We start from the raw sequence: 20,427 nt of genomic DNA, 5'->3' as shown, positions 1-20,427 counted from the left end.
AATCCTCCCAAGTGAAAATTCCCATATTGTACCCAAGAAAAACAAGAAGCTTTGCATGTGTGTCGATTTGAAGAATATGAATGCAGCAACCCACAGAGAGCACATTTTGAAAAGGGTGACGGGGGGGCGCAGAAGCCTACAATTTTTTGGATGGATTCTCAAGATACAACCAAGTTTCCATTGCACCTGAGGACCAACGTGAAACTGCTTTCACAACCACATAGGGAACCTTTGCATATTGGGTCATGCCATTTAGATTGACCAATTCTCCCACAACCTTTCAAGATTATAAGCATAGACTTCAAGGATTACCTGTAAAAATGGTTGGAGGTGTTTATTAATGATCTTTGTATACATTCACAATGGTTGGAACATCTTGAATGCCTGAAAAAGGTATCTGAGTCAATTATATCACATATCCTTAAACCCTTTAAAATGCCAATTTGAGGTAAAGCATGGAGTAATATTGGGGCATATTGTGTCCAAAAATAGGATTTCCACAAATGATAGCAAGATAAAACTCATTTTAAAGTTGTTGCCACCCACTAACTACAAGGGAATACAATGGTTTATGGGGCATGTAGGTGTTCTATGCTGATTGTATAAGCTTTGATAATCTTTAAATGGATTGAATAATTAGGCATACGATGAATTAAAGAGGGCATTAACCAATGCATCCTTCTTGAGACCACCAAATTGGGACCTCGTGTTCCATGTGCATATTGATGCATAAAACTTCACAATTGTCCTAGCACAGCTAGTGTAAGATTCCTCCCTCCAACGTTTCATAATGTAAAGATGTAAGAGCCTCCCCTTCAGTCTCTTGTAATCATCCCCCCCCTTCAGAATAGAAAAAGATCTTGTTTGATCTTGTTTTGGTCTAGAGAGAGATAATTTTCTAGAGAGAGATAATACAGTTTTGAAATATTTTTGGATAAGTATTTTCTTCTAGTCAATAGGAAGTGATCCCCTGAAACAGAATTTTAATCAGAAATTCCTAAGCTGCATTAGAATTGGACGGTGGGTGAGTCCCCTAGTTCAAAGTTCTAAACCTTATTAAATTATTTTGAATTTAAAAATGTGATATCCTTAACCATTAAGGTTGGAAAATAAAAATTAAGGAAAAATGGAAAATTTTAGAATTATCCACAAAAAAATAGTAAAGAAAGGCTCACATGAGGTGAAGATGCAATAATTATGAGTTTTCAGATATTTTAGGAGACTTTTGGGAGGCTTTGTGACACCTCAAGAGAGAGAAAACCCCTCATCAAGGAGGCGCCTAGAAATCACATCAAAGGGGTATTTTTTTATTCAAAAAAATCATAAAGTGGCTAGATATTTCGTCTCTCATCTCTCCTCTTCCAAACTAGATCAAAAATTAGGCATAACTAGTCTAAAACTTGTCCAAATTGGATCAAACTGAAGCTGGAAGCCTCTAGATCCCAATTGGATTTGGTTAGTGGCATCCCTCACCTATAAATAGACCTCGTTCCTTTGTATTTTCATCTTAGAGTAATTCCATGCTAGTGTAATTTTTATTTTAGTGTATTTTCATCTTCCCTCTTCCTTGCCTCTCCATTGTGAAGCTTTGGTGCTTCACTAAACCTCTTCTTCTCTTGAAGATTACCCTCTTTTCTTGGTGGCCAAAATCCTCTTCTTTGAAGGCTACACAACTTTTACAAGGTAAAGAATCAATCAAACCAAGGGTAAGCCTAAACAATGAAGTTTATTCTCTCTTTTTGATGTTAATCTTCTTCCTAACCTCCCTCATGCTTGGGAAGCATTTTATTTCATGGTTTTCCTCTTAAAACCATGCCTTTCTTGATTTATGTTGTTGTAATGTTTATGTTTATGCTTAGGTTTATGCATAAACTAATTTTTATATTGAAAGTGTAATTTTGAGTATTCTCATTTCATAGTAAATGCGGGGAAGCTATGGTAAAATTTTTATCATTAGAAAATGAAGGTTTATGCATAAATTAAATTTTATGCTAAAAGTGTAATTTTGAGCATTCTCATTTTATAGAAAATGTGGGGAAGCTATGGCAAAATTTTTATCATTAGAAAATAAATTTATGCATAATAAGTTTTATGCTAAAAGTGAATTTTAAGCATTCTCATTTCATAGAAAATGCGAGGAAGCTAGGCAAAATTTTATCATTAGAAACTAAAGGTTTATTCATAAATTAAATTTTATGCTAAAAGAGAAACTTTGAGTATTCTCATTTTATAGAAAATGTGGGAAGCTTTGGAAAAATTTATATCATTAGAAAATGAATTTATGCATAATAATTTTTATGCTAAAAGTGAATTTTAAGCATTCTCATTTCATAGAAAATGCCGAGAAGCTATGGCAAAATTTTATCATTAGAAAATGAAGGTTTATTCATAAATTAAATTTTATGCTAAAAGAGAAACATTGAGTATTCTCATTTTATAGAAAATGTGGGGAAGCTATGGCAAAATTTATATCATTAGAAAATGAATTTATGCATAATAAATTTTATGCTAAAAGTGGAGTTTTGAGCATTATTCATTTACTAGAAAAATAAAGAAGGTTATGCCACAAGTTTTCTAGATTCATTCAATTTATGAGAATTATGGAAATGATTATGAATATAATTCATTTAGATAAAAATAAATTAGTATGTGTGCATAAATGTTTTATGCTGAAAGAGGAATTATGGGTATAATTAATTTTGTAAATCCCATAAGGATGTATGCATAAATTTTTTATTCAAAAAGAGGAATATTGAGCATATTTTATTTTGGGAAAAATAGAGAAAAGAATGTTAAAATATTCATAGGGGTGCATCGAGAAAACATAGATAAAATTTTAATTAGAGAGAGGAATCACGAACATATTTAACTTTTGGAATTATGAAGTATACGTCTAGATTCTCAAAAAATAGAATCTTGGGTACATTCTGAATGGGAAAAGGATTTCCCAGAAAAAGACTAGAAACATGCTTAGTTGGATGAATGTAAATACTTGTGAAGACTGGCTTATTCCTAGATTCCATGGAAAAGGAATCTGGAATTCTTAAAAGGATCAAGGATCCAAAAATGAACGGAAATTTAGACTTAATTGAATTTAGTCGAGAAAAAGTTGTCTTAACTAAGCCAAGTAATTGATGGAGACTTAGAAGTTTCGTCAGCATGAAAAGCAGAGTAATTGTACTCTTAACCTGGTTGATTGTGGAACAAAAATTCTGATAACTAGATCAAGGGAAGTTGATAATCAAACGTGATTTGCTCAAAGCAAAAAGAGACCATCGTGTTTGTAGAAATCTGATTGATGTGTGGAAAGATATGGATTGATGATGCGGTTGATGTGTGAAAAGATGCGGAATGATGTGGATTGATGAGGATTGATGTGGAATGATGTGGTTGATGTGGATTGATGTGTGGAAAGATGTGGAGTGATGTGGATTGATGAGGATTGATGTGGATTGATGTGGATTGATATCTGGAAAGATGTGGAGTGATGTGGATTGATGAGGATTGATGTGGATTGATGTGGATTGATGAGGATTGATGTGGATTGATGTGGTTGATGTGTGGGATGATGTGAATGATGTGGAATGATGTGGGATGATGTGAATTAATGAGGAATGATGTGAAATGATGTGGAATATGGGATGACTCAGCCTCGCAGATCGCTAAGAGAGCATCCAAAGAGAAATGATGAGTAATGATATGGAAAGATAGGAATTTTGTTGGAAACTATTTTTGTATATGAAACCTATTTTTTAAAGATTCTTTTACGTCAAGAATGCTGAAAAAGCATTTTGACTATCTTATGGAATGAGGTCGTGGGACCTAAGTGGAAAATGTTAAAACAGCTGACGGTCAAAGAAGGATGTCTCACATGGCAAGGTCGACCGAGGTCTTGACCAGCCTCGGTTCGGTTAAAATGGTGAGGTTCCGATATGGTGGATAAGGAGCCAAGGAAGCGGCCTATGAGTGAAGCGCTAGGTCACCTACAAAGGAGCCTAGAGGGTGCTGATCGTACAGTGCTCGGGCTCTGGATCGCCCAAGATACCCACGCGTGCGTCGAGGAAGAAAATGAGTTGGAGTTGTTTTCTGAACACGTGCATGGATCTAGTTGATCGGCCTTGTTAGTCTTCCAAAACGGATGAGTCCATGGCTCTTTTTGGTAAAAGGATCTTGTTGGTTGATCTAGCTGATTCTTCAACGGAGAGTCCATATGGATTTTATGGAAAAATCTTGATTATACTCCTGGGTACTATGAGCTAGGAAATATTAAAAAGGCCCCTAAGTGAAGTACTAGAATGAAGTACTAGGTAAGCCTAGAGGGTTTGACCAGGTGTGGTAAGCGTTTTAGTTGCCGATGATGCCATAGGTATGGTGAGGAAGGAATAACTGGAATTTGGATTTTATGGTTGGAAAGTGGAAAATTTAGAAATTGGACCCTGGAAATGGAATATTGAGGATTATGATGGAAACGCTGTGGTTTTATTGCAATTCTGTTTGGAAATACTTAAATATAAGAAAAAGATAATTTCATATTGGGTGCGTAAGTGGTGTGTCTATTTAATTTTTGCATGAGTGCTGGCTAGGGAGCCTGGGAACTCTTTTCTCTGGTACCTACGGGACAAAACATAACCAAATTTTTATAATGGATCCTATCAATACAATGGTTGGGCGGTTGGCTAACCCATGGGATTGGATGGAGTTAGGCTGGATCGATGGATTCCTAAAATTCAATTCTGTTCAAGTTACGATAGTTGAAGTAAGTCATAGGATAATCCTTGTTCTATGGAAAAGAATCAACGGCTATGCCTCTTTTCATGGGGAAAAAAAGCGTTGGTCTCTATGAACCAAGTGCAAGTTCCTCCTTTGATCCGGCCATGTGACCCACGGGTTCGATCGGAATACAAAGGATAGTTAAGGCTCTTGGAATCGCCTATGCTTTCTGGGTGAGGGAAGTTTTTTCTGGCTTCGGTTTTGGAAGAATCGACGGATTAATCTCTTGTCCAGACATTTATGGGCGAGGCCCCCCGAGTGGAAAGCTCTGCCCTATGCGTGAGGTTGCTACTTCTGCTGCCAGCACTCTAGAGTACAATGCATAGAGAGGGCAGGGATCTCATAGCTGGTATCAGAGCGATTTGGTTGAAGTTGAAAAACCAAGAAGCAAGAAATGTCAAAAATTTATGAATTACCAGAAAGATTGTAATTGTGTGTTGAAATTCGTACGAGTTGATATTCAGAATGGAATTTCATAAATTGAAAATTAGGTTTTTAGATGGAAGTACCGCTTTTGTGTGGAATCCCCAACTTTGCTTGAGGCCTAGATATGATGGCATTTGCCTTATAACACCAAGGGCCGTGAGAACCTGTATATACCGTGGGTATAACTGCAACTCTATACTGACAATATATACAAGTGAATCTAAGACCTTGAAGTTATGAGCAAAAATGCTATCCTAGATAATGATTTCAAATGCTAGTAGATATGATTTTAGAATTCTGCTTGAAAATTGATGAATTGATTTGGATTCTGATTGAAGGATGATGATTTTTTTAAAATTCTGGTTGAAAGTAGATAATGATTTCAAATGCTAGTAGATATGATTTTAGAATTCTGCTTGAAAACTGATGAATTGATTTGGATTCTGATTGAAGGATGATGATTTTTTTAAAATTCTGGTTGAAAGTAGATGAGTTGAATAAGTCATGATGATGATGATGAATGGAGAGAATTCCAGTAATGATGTTAGTAACTTGGTAGACGATCAAGACTTTTAGTAGATCACTATAAGATTTGTGGATCATGCTGATAGATGACCTTTGGCCCAGTGGACCCAATTATGGAATGACAAATTGAGAACCTGTATAACTGAAATTTCCATGGGGAATGTTCAGAATGTTAATCGGAAATTACTAGTCTGATGGACCAAATGTTATTGTGTTAAGGATATGGATAATCTGTTTTCTGATGATGAGTTCTGTATATTTCTTTCTATGGAAGGGATTTTTATCTTGGGATTCTATGAGGGTTGACCAAACTTTAAGAAATCCCATAATCAATTGGATCTATAATAAAACAATTACTTAGGGTGAAGGGGAACACTTAGGTGAGACCGTAGAAAAGTGGATCGAAGCTATGGAAGAGTACTTCGATGTCATAGGGTACAATGAAAAAAGTAAGGTGGCTCTTGCCAAGTTGAAGATCATAGAGACAACCAAAGTAGCATGGAGGAACCACTGCCAGACAAACGTTGTGGGATGATCTTAAAGCATACATCAAAAAAAGATTTTGTCCTCCAGGCTTCTTGGAAACAAAGATGAATGACTTTCTTGAGCAAACCCAGGGGAGCCAAACTATGGAGGAATATCACCAAGCATTCGCTCTCCTCCTCAAATACTCGCCACCGTTGGATGAAGAACAACTGATGGCCAGGTTCATTCGGGGAATGAACGAACCCTTGGATACCTTGGTGAAGAATGCTAAGCCAGTTTCTATGGCTTAAGCAGTGCGGATGGCGAAGGATTAGGCCTTTGTTGTCAAGGTCCCGCGCCGAAGCCAACACCCTCGTCTTTCAAAAGATTCCTAACCCCGAAAAGTGATTCCAACTTTCCTCCTCCTAAGAGACAGCAAGGTCCTAATCAAATCCAGGATACGGGAAGTTTCAGAATGGAAGGAAGGCCTTTTCCTCGGAAGACAATTCCCTGGAACTCAACTTCAGAAGTTTCACCCGTGACCAGAGCTCAGCGAGATGAATTAATGAAAGGAATTAGATGCTTTAACTGCCAAGGATACGGTCATCATAGCATGAAATTCCCAACTCCTTTTGGATCAAGGTTTTTAAGAGGACAAGGAAGTCAAGGACCAAGATTCCAGATTCCAGCTCCTTCCTTCCAGAGTAATCAAGGTCCCTCCCGTCAAAATTAGGGAAATCCCAAAGGTAGATTTCCTAACCAACCCTTAGCTTTAATGCAAAGTAATGCAAGACCTCAGTCTCATAATTGGGGAAGTCAAAGAGAGAGGTTCCCAAACCAGGCATCTACTTCCAAAGCAGTGACATTGGAAAGAATAGAAGAAGAAAGATGTTATCCTCCAGCTGCGAGATGATGAGGACATCTCACGTTTCTTAAGTGGGTAGGATGTAAGATTCCTCCCTCCAACTTTTGATGATGTAAAGATGTAAGAACCTCCCCTTTAGTCTCTTGTAATCATCCCCCGCCTTCAGAATGGAAAAAGATATTGTTTGATCTTGTTTTGGTCTAGAGAGAGATAATACAGTTTTGAAATATTTTTGGATAAGTATTTTCTTCCAGTCACAATAGGAAGTGATCCCCTAAAACAGAATTTTAATTAGAAATTCCTAAGCTGCATTAGAATTGGACGGTGGGTGAGTCCCCTAGTTCAAAGTTCTAAACCTTATTAAATTATTTTGAATTTAAAAATGTGATATCCTTAACCATTAAGGTTGGAAAATAAAAATTAAGAAAAAATGGAAAATTTTAGAATTATCCACAAAAAAATAGTAAAGAAAGGCTCACATCAGGTGAAGATGCAATAATTATGAGTTTTCAGATATTTTAGGAGACTTTTGGGAGGCTTTGTGACACCTCAGGAGAGAGAAAACCCCTCATCAAGGAGGCGCCTAGTTATCTTAGAATAATTCCATGCTAGTGTAATTTTTATTTTAGTGTATTTTCATCTTCCCGCTTCCTTGCCTCTCCATTGTGAAGCTTTGGTGCTTCACTAAACCTCTTCTTCTCTTGAAGATTACCCTCTTTTCTTGGTGGCCAAGCCTCTTCTTTGAAGGCTACACAACTTTTGCAAAGGTAAAGAATCAAGAAAACCAAGGGTAAGCCTAAACGATGAAGTTTATTCTCTCTTTTTGATGTTAATCTTCTTCCTAACCTCCCTCATGCTTGGGAAGTAATTTATTTCATGATTTTCCTCTTAAAATTATGCCTTTCTTGATTTATGTTGTTGTAATGTTTATGTTTATGCTTAGGTTTATGCATAAACTAATTTTTATATTGAAAGTGTAATTTTGAGCATTCTCATTTCATAGTAAATGCGAGGAAGCTATGGTAAAATTTTTATCATTAGAAAATGAAGGTTTATGCATAAATTAAATTTTATGCTAAAAGTGTAATTTTGAGCATTCTCATTTTATAGAAAATGTGGGGAAGCTATGGCAAAATTTTTATCATTAGAAAATGAATTTATGCATAATAAGTTTTATGCTAAAAGTGAATTTTAAGCATTCTCATTTCATAGAAAATGCGGGGAAGCTATGGCAAAATTTAATTATTAGAAAATGAAGGTTTATTCATAAATTAATATTTATGCTAAAAGAGGAACTTTGAGTATTCTCATTTTATAGAAAATGTGGGGAAGCTATGGCAAAATATATATCATTAGAAAATGGATTTATGCATAATAATTTTTATGCTAAAAGTGAATTTTAAGCATTCTCATTTCATAGAAAATGCGGGGAAGATATGGCAAAATTTTATCATTAGAAAATGAAGGTTTATTCATAAATTAAATTTTATGCTAAAAGAGGAGCTTTGAGTATTCTCATTTTATAGAAAATGTGGGGAAGCTATGGCAAAGTTTATATCATTAGAAAATGAATTTATGCATAATAAATTTTATACTAAAAGTGGAGTTTTGAGCATTATTCATTTACTAGATAAATAAAGAAGGTTATGCACAAATTTTCTAGATTCATTCAATTTATGAGAATTATGGAAATGATTATGAATATAATTCATTTAGATAAAAATAAATTAGTATGTGTGCATAAATGTTTTATGCTGAAAGAGGAATTATGGGTATAATTAATTTTGTAAATCCCGTAAGGATGTATGCATAAATTTTTTATTAAAAAAGAGGAATATTGTGTATATTTTATTTTGGAAAAATAGAGAAAAGAATGTTAAAATATTCATAGCGGTCCATCGAGAAAACATAGATAAATTTTAAATTAAAAAAAGGAATCACGAACATATTTAACTTTTGGAATTATGAAGTATACGTCTAGATTCTCAAAAAATAGAATCTTGGGTACATTCTAAACGGGAAAAGGATTTCCCAGAAAAAGACTAGAAACATGCTTAGTTGGATGAATGTAAATACTTGTGATGAGACTGACTTATTCCTAGATTCCCTGGAAAAGGAATCTGGAACTCTTGAAAGGATCGAGGATCCAAAAATAAACGAAAATTTAGACTTAAGAAAAAGTTATCTTAACTAAGCCAAGTAATTGACCGAGACTTAGAAGTTCCGTCAGTATGAAAAAGTAGAGTAACTGTACTCTTAACCTAGTTGATTATGGAATAAAATTTTTGATAAACTAGATCAAGGAAAGTTGATAATCAAACCTGATTCGCTCAAAGCGAAAAGAGACCATCTTGTTTGTAGAAATCTGATTGATGTGTGGAAACATGTGGGGTGATGTGGATTGATGTGGTTGATGTGGATTGATGTGTGAAAAGATGTGGAGTGATGTGGATTGATGTGTGGAAAGATGTGGATTGATGAGAATTGATGTGGTTAATGTGGATTGATGTGTGGAAAGATATGGAGTGATGTGGATTGATGAGGATTGATGTGGATTGATGTGGATTGATGTGGATTGATGTGTGGGATGATGTGAATGATGTGGAATGATGTGGGATGATGTGAATTAATGAGGAATGATATGAAATGATGTGGAATATGGGATGACTCACCCTGGCGGGTCGTTAAGAGAGCATCCAAAGAGAAATGATGAGTAATGATATGGAAAGATAGGAATTTTGTTGGAAACTGTATTTGCATATGAAACCTGTTTTTTAAAGATTGTTTTACGTCAAGAATGCTGGAAAAGCATTTTGACTATCTTATGGAATGAGGTTGTGGGACCTAAGTGGAAAATGTTGCAACAGCTGACAGAGAGTCAAAGAAAGACGTCTCGCGCGGCAAGGTCGACCGAGGTCTTGACCAGCCTTGGTTAAAATGGTGAGCTTTCGGTATGGTGGATGAGGGGCCGAGAAAGTGGCCTATGAGTGAAGCGCTAGGTCACCTGCGAAGGAGCCAATCACAGTTAACCAACAACAGGTAATTTATCATTCTCTATTAAGCAAGTTACAAACCAACTCCCATCTATCATCCTCAAATACAAAAGATGACTCCTCCCAAGAAATCTAGTAACCAAACAGAATGCAAGCTTCCACCATAGCTTCAATGGAGCAACCCCTAGGAGCCTGCTTCTCCAGCACATCACCCTTCACATCCCCTTTCTTGAACCAGATTTTGACTGTTGGTCTGGTACCAACAGGGTTCTCAATAACGGCCACAAAGATGTAGCTTGCTTGCTTTACCTTCTTGTACCATCTCTTAGTTTTAGGTCCATATCTGACTGGTTTGGCTTCCAACTTCATCTTCAATATAGCAGCATCGTGAAGCAAATCGTAGCCAAATACAGCAGTGAAGCAGCAACAAATCGTCAGGCAGAGGCGGCCAACTCCCATCGAGCCACCTGCTATAGCAAGCAAAGAAGATGGCATTTGCAATAGCATGAAAACTTGTAGCAGATGAGAAGAAAAACAGATTTCAGCGTAGAATGGGGCAGGGAGAAGAAAGGCACAATAGACAACACACACGTAAGACCTACCTGTAAAGGAGAGAACTTGATGCTGATGACGACTAGGAAGCAGAGAAGAAACAACAGCAAGCACACCATCGTAATCAAAATTGCGCAGTAGAAGTGCAAAAGGGAAGGCTAGCTCCTGCGCTGATTGAAGGCCACCAAAAAAAGATAAGGTTGTATAAAAATAAATAAAAAGATACCTAAGGTGATATTCTCATGTGTAAAAACCCTTTAGTAAGGGGTTGTTCATATGGGCCTCATCTTTTGTACTTGGGTTACATCAACACGAGCATCATGGATGCCTTCAACATTGTCATGGATGCGTAAGATTTTTTCACACACATTATGTGCTTCCGCATCTTTATCAACTTGGGCATCGCTAAATCCCACCAAAGTTTTTGTCTAACCATGAGTTGAATATGATCATTGTAAGCGGCCAAATGAGCATGCTAATGCATGTGTGTAAAAGTGTCAACCACCACAAAGAGCAACAATCAAAAGAATCTTCGCAAAACAAAGCATGAGAGATTGAACATGAAGACAAAGGACATACCCACCTCACTACCATTTTTTTTTTTGAAAATTTTGCGTCCTACAAAAAGTGCTTGTTACTAGCCTCTGGGACCGATGACGTACCCAAGCTGGAAATTTATCTCTCACCTAGAGCCAAAGTAGCATTAAGGGGGGGAAGTGCCAAAGTAGTAGCACATGGGCCAAAGTTGCTCTCACAGCACATAGGGGAATGTAGAAAGTAAAAAGTCAAAACAAGACTTTGTAACCGACATCCAACCACCTTGAGTAGCCCAAAGATTTGGCACCAAGGGGGGGTGTTGAGAAATGTGGTGCCAAAGAGCACAAGGAAAATATGGAGTGAGTGTGAGAAGCCACATCACCTAGTGAGAATTATCCCACATGCAAGAAAAAGAACTAGTGTACCTTTCACCCCTCTTCTCTCTACAAAAAGTGTGATGTAATCAGGCTCTAAGGCCATATGACGCACTCAAGCTGAAATTCATAGCCAAAGTAGCTATAATGCCAAAGTAGCTATAATGCCAAAGTAGAATAAAGGCCAAAGTAGCCTAGCACAAGGGGAGAGATTCTTGTGGCTTTTGCTTAGGTTTTTGTAGCTTCCCAGTCACATTTATATATTTTTCGTTGCCACATTCCCACCTATTCTCAACCTTGTGGTGTGACTTACTGAGCTCAAGTCTTTGACTTGGTTTTTCCTTGGGCACCCATACCTACTTTATTACATGACGTGGTAGAGTGGTGTGCTTAATTGGGATCCAATTCTGCTTTCCATTGCCCTTCCAACTTTTCTTGGCATGTTTGGTTGTGATGACACTCGGGGTGATTAGTGGTTGGTGACAAGGTTTTTGCACAGATGGCTTGGCGTCAGGGCTTCTTGATTTTGGTACCCATACCTTTCGATTCCCTTCATAGTATCCCTATGATGCCTTTAACAGTTGCTCGGAAACCCAATAGTGATGAACAGGAGAGACTGCTGGCTTTTAGAGTTTCATTGTGGGGGGGGGGGTTGGGATTTGGCCTCTACTTGCCACACTTGCTACTTTCCTATGGGTTACTAGTGGTGCTTTGGGTGCAAAAAGACACAGTAACATCTTGGGTGGCTATGGTTGCTCAAATTTGAGATTGTGGTCAGGCTTTATATGGCATTCCACAGTGGCAATGTTTAATCTACAACCCTCGGATGACAAGTGGGCAATCCCTTTCTCCCAATTGACTTTGCAATTCATAGTAGAGATCCAACTTTGTTTGAGAAACATTTCCTCTTCCAAGGCATCTACATGCATGTCAAAAACCTTACACGGCCAAGAGTTATTTTTGGTAGAAACATTAACTTTCAAACAACCAAAAGCTCCTATGGTTCTTGTATGCACACTTTTTAACTTTGGCTGATGTTGGCTCCAACTTTGGCCTTTTCAGTTTCACCTCGGTCTCATACAAGAGTATTCTGAAATGTATTATGGTAATGAGCAATACTTAAATTAAGATATAAAACACTATTAAAGCAAGGAATTAGCCAAAAACATGATGGATTTTGATTTTTTACACACATATATTTTGATTTTTTTTAAATTATATATGCCGAAACCCTAAGTATTAAAAGGGTTCATTGGCGCATCGGAAGGCCTCTCTGCGCAGGTGAAGGGGCGGGAGAAACCCTAGTTTTCTCTTCGTGCTCGCGGCTAGAACCCTAGCTTCGCATCGCTGCTCCCCCTTGGCACCCTTTCAGTAGCAGCGATGAAGACCATCCTGGCCTCGCAGACCATGGACATCCCGGAGGGCGTGAAGGTGGAGATCAAGGCAAAGCAGATCCGTGTGACGGGGCCACGCGGCCAGCTGACGCGCAACTTCAAGCACCTCAACCTGGACCTGCAGATGATCGAGGGCGGCAGGAAGCTGAAGGTGGAGGCTTGGTTTGGCTCCCGCAAGACTATGGCCGCCATCAGAACCGCCCTGAGCCATGTCCAGAACCTCATCACTGGCGTTACGAAGGGCTATCGCTACAAGATGCGCTTCGTGTACGCCCATTTTCCAATTAACGCCAGCATTTCCTCCTCCAAAGACAACATCGAAATCCGCAACTTCCTTGGCGAGAAGCGGGTATGTATGTGGCTCTTCTGCTTTGTTGGTTCTTACTTAGTGATGTAACATGCATGTGAACATTGGGTTTGAGTTTTTTAAATGCCTTTAAATCTCTGTTGTCCTCAACACAGAGTAGGGCAAGGCAAGCTCAACATTGAGTAGGGAAAGGCTAGTGGAGTCTTTGCTCCTGAAGAAATGGACTGAGCGGTGGTCTTTTCCAAGAGTAAGACCAAGCACTGCCTGCCTTTTAGGAATGTCGTATGTCACCGGGAGCAGTGACAGTATCAAATTGTGGGGCTGGTGCACCTCCTGAACATTTGCGATGGATGCCGCATAAGCCATCAGGGGGCTTGGTTTTTGCAATAAGGAGGATACAGATCCCTAACTTACCCCACTTCCCTTTTCCTTAAAATATGCTCAAATGTGGACCTTAATTATTTTAGTAAAACATGCAGAAGTATAGAACATACACAAAATGCATCATTTTGTCTTTAAAACATTTACTTCTAAATAAATATGAAATGCGCTTCATTGCAAATGTTGGAATAGAGCATGCACAGATGGACACCACACCAGCAGCTCTAGAAAGCATTTTAGAAGTGGGAAAATTTCATTTATTAAAGCTGTTGGTTTAAACGTCCAATGATGGACAACTGTATTGGAGATGGGTGGGGGGATGTCATTACCTTGCATCATATATGTGGGGGATGTAATCTAGGCATGCTAGACTGGTTGCCATGGTTACCAAATATGCCAAGGTTCTCTAGCATGCAGTTCATCTTGATTTAATCAACCATATATGAATGGTTCTTCTCATTGTGCTTACAGGTCAGGAAAGTGGACATGCTTGAGGGTGTGACAGTGACGAGAGCTGAAAAAGTGAAGGATGAGTTGATCCTGGAAGGCAATGATATTGAGCTTGTGTCGCGATCTTGTGCTCTAATCAACCAGGTATTGTATAACCTCTTTTCATAAGAGTGCCTCTGCATTAGTCCTATAAAACAAGTTATGAGAGCCCCTCTGTGTTTGTTTGCTTTTCTTATGCTCAGTTAAATTTATTCCTTCTAAACCCAGCTTTTTTTTGGTGCACAGAAATGCCATGTGAAGAAGAAGGATATCCGCAAGTTTTTGGACGGTATTTATGTAAGCGAGAAAGGAACAATTACTGAGGAGTAGTTGGGATGAGGATATGTTAAGTAGTTTTTTTCTCAGGCAGAGTATGGTGGCTCTTAATGGAAACTGACACCTACTCTCTTGAGCTCAACAGTAGGAAAAGTTATTGAGCCACTTTTTTGGAGTTGTATTTTCAGAGATTATAATTTTCAGACCCTTTATGTAGCAAGGGTAGACAGTTGTTTGTTTTTCTTTCTGTTGTGGGACCCAGTACTGGTATTATTGAAGTCACCTTGGGCTGTGCCACGTTTGTGTTGATGAAGTTTGCTTTTAAGTAAATTATTTCTATGTTGGGTTGGCTCTGGTAGCATGGGATGCCGAGGATTCGGTGGTTGTGCTGTTGGTGTCGGTCCAGACTCCAGACTTCGAGCATGGTTGTGGTTAGTTTGACATTAGCCCCTTTGATTGGTTTTACCTATTTGTTTGCGCAAGATGTTGGGATATATTTTGGACTGGGGGAATCCTATGGATTTAGATGCCTGGTTTTGGCTCAGGTTGTATGGAAGTGACTCAACTCAGATGGCACACCCTTCTTTGCTTTTTTGTTTTTCACCTTATTGAGTGGATACTGGAGCCTACCTGTATGTCATGTACTAGACCTTTCTCTTGTGGGATACAATCTCATAGCATGAACCCCCAAAGCCCTGTGAGTACATTCCTCGAGCACAAGATTGCACTTTAGTTTGGGAAATAGTTACCTGGCTGCTGATTGTCCTGAAGATGGGGCCCGCGGAATTCATTTAAAGAAAAAGGAGAGTGGTGTTGCTCAATGGACTGTACGGCATCTCTTCTTGCTCGAGATGGATTCGGTCTTCCCTTAACGGCATGTCCATGGCCTTGCATTTCAATGATTAATTGTGCACAATTCAAGCATACTATCACAGTGCATAATCTAATAGATTTATGAAAACGTGATCACTCTGGTCTCTTAAGACACCCTTACTCATTTTGTGAATGTTGCGAGTTTAGGTGTGAATGCGTCCAGTAGGTGGTGAAATGCTCTGTTAAGTAAATTGGTTGATGTGTGAATGCATATTGGAGAAACATTTTGTGAATGCATATTGGAGAAACATTTTATCAATGCTGTGGGTCTAGGTGTGAATGCCTCGAGTAGATGGCAAAGTGCTGCTGTGAAGTTCATGGGTCGATGTGAATGCATGTTGCAGAAAGGTGGTGGAGAAAAGGAGGGATGTAGGGGCTTGTCTTGTAGGGTTGTTTGATAGTGGATTGTGTTGAAGGTTGTTTTGTCATCTTTTCTTTTATAAAACAACTCGTTTATGTTGGGGCCCATATTTACTTGCATGTGTATTCTCAATGTTGGATTCAAGTCATGCAATTGCAATTACTGGGATTTAAAACAAGTATCTGTGCCCATTACGATAGGGCCATTACACAATTAAAGTTACCTTCATGGTGGAGGGCGGTTGCCCTTGCTCCATGAGAACTATGGTTTGATGTTTGATGTACATGGATGTGTATTGACACTTTTCAAGATTAAGTGCTCACTAAGAAGGCAGTGCACTTGCATTTTGGTTCAGAGTATGTTGCAGGAGGAGGATGCAAGTGCATGCTCAAGAGGACATTTTTGTCTCCTTTTCTAGAAAATTGCTGTCACCAGAATGTCTCTCCTTAACATTAGTTATCCAAATGGGACGTGAGTATATTACACACAGTTCTAGAAACAAATGCAAGTAGGCATGTGTAGGAGGATGGACATAAAAGACATGCAAATTGAGGAGAAATGGAACAGCCTTACGAAAGAAAATTATAAGATCCTTTGATTGAAGGTAAAGTACATCCATTGCCATCGTAACATCATAAAGGCAGGCTAGACTCTAATGTCAAAGTTGTAGGCTTTGTGGGGAAGATGTTCAACACCTTGTAAAGGTTGTCGTGAAATCAACCTGGAGAAGGTCAATAGAATTCCAGTGCCTTGAAATTAAGGAGAAGGTCAGTGCCTTGAAATTAAGGAGGAGGTCAACACAATTCCAGTGCCCTCTATGATGCTGCTGTCCTTGCTTGTTCCATGACAAATCGCACATCCATCGATTCTGGAAGTCAGTTTGCTTGAAATATAAATTAAAGCACTACTCCATCCTCCTGCAGCAATGGGTTTATGCACGTATTAGATGCGCAGTGAAAAAACAAAAGCTCGATACTTTAAAAGGAGTGGTGTGGCTCTGTAAGAAACCATGCCATTATTCAAAGAGAATGTTTTAATGCTGTAGTGGCTCACATCTCAAGACAAAAGGTTTCATAGAAAGATATGATGGCTAACATTTGCAGGTAAGAGAGCTTATACTTCATGGTCTATAGCATGGAAACCTGTACTATATCTTCAAGAGGTGAAACTGTCGCTACACTTGAATTGGTAAGAAATAAATGTGACTGGTTCGTTCACTATTAAGAACTTAAACATTAATAATAATAATAAAAAAAGGTAGTGTTTCGTCGAGCAAATGCATAGAGGAATGGCAAAACACAGGCAATGACTTGGTCAAAAGCTTTGACAAAATCCACATGTCCCAAGACGTGAGAAATATGAATTGATACCAAGTGTTACAACCCATGGATCTCCTCAACGCAAAACACAAGTGATTAGCCTGCACGCCATGTCATGTTACTACTTCCCAAACTTAACAGGAACAACAGTAATTTCAGGGGAGTAAATTTCCAGCTACTCCAATCATGAGAATCCTCATGCACATGTTTGTCTATGCATAAACTCTCAATGAAGAAGTCCTCAGGCATAAGCCTGGTTTAGATAGAATGGGTTCAAATCCAGTCAACCCTTGGACACTTATAAAACTACATATACAATCCCTCTCCAAAAAAAAGGGTGTCAAGCTTTTTATTGCTTGAGCCTTGTTTGAAGGTTCATATTTACTCACCTATTCGAATGGATACACCCGAAGGCCACAATTGCCAATTTGAGCACATTACAAACCGAAGGGACAATGGGGCATTCTACAAGGCAGCACAAAACACCCCTCTCAGACCATCTCTTGAGGTCACCACCTTCCAAAGTAACTAGCCAGAAGAGGGTAATAAATAAGATCTTGGAGTCCATGAGATAATCAAGATGGTTTAAACTACAAGCTCAAACACTTATTCAAACATATCAATTGATCTAAAAAGACACACGAAACAACAAATCTCTTAATGCTTTGTATTACACTACACAACCCAAGGTGCTCACATGAAGTTCACATGAAGTTATGCCAGTGATTAGGGCCTACAGCCTAATCACGCCCTCGATCAAGAGAGGAGAATAACATACAATGTATGCATATGTCTAAGAAAAGAGACAAAAGTCCATGACAGTTCAAAAAACAGCAAAAAGCAAGAAAACACAACCTGCTGACCTCTACTCGATTAAAGGGCTTCAAGGACAAAACCTCATCCTGTGACAAGGGGGTATCTCACCTGCCCATCCTTCAACAGGGGCTCTCTTCTGTCCAACCACCCGTCTGTAAAGACCCTACTCTTAGACCAAGGGACTTTACAGGCATAAACCCCAACTGTGAAAAGGGGCAACCTCACCCACCCATCCCTCAGCAGGGGTTTACCCTGTCCAACGACCTGTCTGTAAAGACCCTATTTCACTTTGAATAATATTATGAGCTAACCACATGCTTGGTAGTCCTAGAGACTTTTGGGGAATGACAAACAAAGACATGGAACTCTCACACCGACATCAAGCAAGATCTCTTGCACCCTTTTAACTGTATGCAATTGTAGCAAGTAATGGGATCCAGAAGCTAGCTGGGCATTGACACCAAACAAGTAAAACACGCATCCTCAGCACCCTTGTTGGTGATCACATGATGGCTGTCAGATTGCTGGGTGGGGCACCTTGCCTTAACATATATATGATGCCCACCCAAGCAGTAGTTGCTGACAAGGCTTCCAGCTCACGTCCAATATCCTTAACAGGATGGACAGCCAGTTCAGGCCGATATTGGATGGGCAGCCCTGCTACTGCCAATCAATTTTGCTATTATCCCGCTTATTACAGGGAGGCGCTCCTGCCATTCTAGTTAAAGAATCCACATCTTCTCTCTCTTCACCTTGACTGAACTCTTCACACCGGTCACACTGAGTCTAGGGGTTTAGCGGGTTACCCACCCACTGTATGATGGGGACACAAATGAGTGTAACCAGCCTCAGCAGCCATATAAAAGCAGCCCTCTACCTGTGCATGTATGTACTATGCATAGGTACACATACACAAACAAGGTACCAGAAGAATGAAATATTTCATGTCATGAGCTGAAAAAAAGAAAAAAAACTTGTATAAACCTAAAATGATTATCCACAGTAGCTCAAATTCTACAGAACTCAAGCAGGGATTGCATATTAAAGTACTGAACTATTCCTTCTTTCCTAGGCCCTCTAGTTGTCTAGGGGGTGTTGGTATTGTGTGCCTGATGACTATGGGAGGCCGAAGGGCTTTGTGATCCTCTTCTTTTTTCAGACGAGCTAGATACATTTCCTCGGTTTCAACTGCTAGATGCCGTTTCACCTGTAAACAGATACATGCTCCCAATGAGTTATTCTAGAAAACTGTTGCAATCTTTGAAACCATAGAAGATTGAACCCTAGAGCCTGAAGCCTTAGAAAGGGCTTAAAACCCCTAGAAAAATAAAACCTACAAAAAGCAGCAAGTTGTAAAACCCTACAAATTCTCTAATAGCATTCTTTACAAATAATACCATGGAAGCTGAAGCCCTAGGATATGAAGCAGCCTCTGAAACCTTTAAAATATGAATCTCTTAAAGCTGTCGCAAAACCCTACCGGATTTAACCACCCAAGCTAAGACCCTAGGATATGCAATAATACCTGAGACTCTTGAAAGTAAAACGCTAGCAATCTCCGAAACCCTGGAGAGTGGAACAATTGAAGCTGAAACCCCAGGCATATCTAAACCGTACAATGTCTCAGAAACCCAAGAAAATGGTTGCCATCTTTGATAACCTTATAAAATGGGTGATCTGGGCAGATGGCCATCTTTGAATAGCTGGAGTGTTTAACACTAGAAGGTTAAAACCTAATCCTAGGATGTGCAACAGCCTCATAAAACCCTAGAGAGTTAAGCTACTGCAACTTTTTAAACCCTAGAGAATTCAACCATCGAAGCTGAAAGCCCAGGTCTCCCTCGTGGTTGCCATCTCAAAAACCCTAGAAACCCTACAATCTGGTTGCCATATTTGAAAACCTAGACTGCCATCTCAAAAACCCTAGAAACCCTACAATATGGTTGCCATATTTGAAACCCTAGACTATGGTTGCCATCTCAAAAACCCTAGAAAATTGTTGTCATCTCAGAAGCCCTATAACATGGTTGCCATCGGAGCAAGGTTGCCATTTCTGGATGGCTGAAACCCTAGGAACTGAAAGATCTTCTTTTTGGGGGCTTACCTGTTTGATCATTCCGCGGATGGTAGGGGTGTTGTCGCGCAGCACGGTGCGGTAGCACTTGCGGAGGCCGAGGGCCTGCAGGGTTCTGCGGTGGAGGCTGAGGGTTCCGGGCATCCCCCGCACCAACGTGATCGCTAGCCGAGCGCTCCAAGCTATTGGGGTGCTTGCCTTCGCCATATCGCTTGAGAGTCTCTCCGTCTTCCTCTCACATCAAGGCCCTTACTCGAGTCTCTCTCTCTCTCTCTCTCTCTCTCTCACACACACACACACACACACACACACACACACACACACGTGTGATGGGTTGTATGTACATCCAATCCATAAATATTACAGATCAAAGATGAACCAAGTACTACATCAACTAGTGGCATGATCCGTCCCGACAGGCAGCATGTATAAAAACAAAAGGCTCGTCCTCGGGGGTGAGTAGAGATAAGACGTATATTTGAAGGCCATTTTGGGCCTCATGGTCCTCAACTTGCCAACCTATATATAAACACACACCATCATTTTTTTTTGCAAATAGAAGCTCCTAAAGCACTTACATTTCTTTAAATAAAGCACGCATTAATATAGTGTTGACAATCTTAACACACT

The 20,427-nt window shown here is 39.3% G+C and overlaps 2 protein-coding genes across 3 annotated transcripts; one reads left to right on the top strand and one right to left on the bottom strand.

The window, feature by feature from the left end:
* Positions 1-12,750: 12,750 nt before the first annotated feature.
* On the top strand, positions 12,751-14,691 carry LOC147607410 (large ribosomal subunit protein uL6). The gene is made up of 3 exons (XM_086790805.1): positions 12,751-13,250; positions 14,061-14,183; positions 14,325-14,691. The coding sequence occupies exons 1-3, from the start codon at positions 12,888-12,890 to the stop codon at positions 14,406-14,408; spliced, it is 570 nt and encodes a 189-aa protein (XP_086646931.1). The 5' UTR covers positions 12,751-12,887; the 3' UTR covers positions 14,409-14,691.
* Positions 14,692-16,173: 1,482 nt separating this feature from the next.
* On the bottom strand, positions 16,174-20,123 carry LOC147607409 (ribosomal protein L30 family protein). 2 transcript variants are annotated; one of them, XM_086790806.1, is made up of 3 exons: positions 19,828-20,123; positions 17,297-18,930; positions 16,174-16,505 (listed from the first exon to the last, which is right to left on the bottom strand). In XM_086790806.1, exons 1-2 carry the CDS (start codon positions 20,002-20,004, stop codon positions 18,778-18,780), a joined length of 330 nt encoding a protein of 109 aa, XP_086646932.1. In that variant the 5' UTR covers positions 20,005-20,123; the 3' UTR covers positions 16,174-16,505; positions 17,297-18,777. The 2 variants fall into 2 exon arrangements, with proteins under 2 accessions (XP_086646932.1, XP_086646933.1); XM_086790807.1 differs by lacking the exon at positions 17,297-18,930 and having other exon boundaries at positions 19,828-20,103.
* Between the last annotated feature and the right edge of the window lie 304 nt (positions 20,124-20,427).

This window comes from Cibotium barometz, chromosome 55 (assembly GCF_041138505.1).
Source record: "Cibotium barometz isolate CiBa-2024 chromosome 55, ASM4113850v1, whole genome shotgun sequence".
In the NCBI taxonomy this organism is placed as follows: Eukaryota; Viridiplantae; Streptophyta; class Polypodiopsida; order Cyatheales; family Cibotiaceae; genus Cibotium; species Cibotium barometz.
The sequence above is the reverse complement of the archived record's forward strand: the minus strand, read 5'-3'. Positions and strand labels throughout refer to the sequence as shown.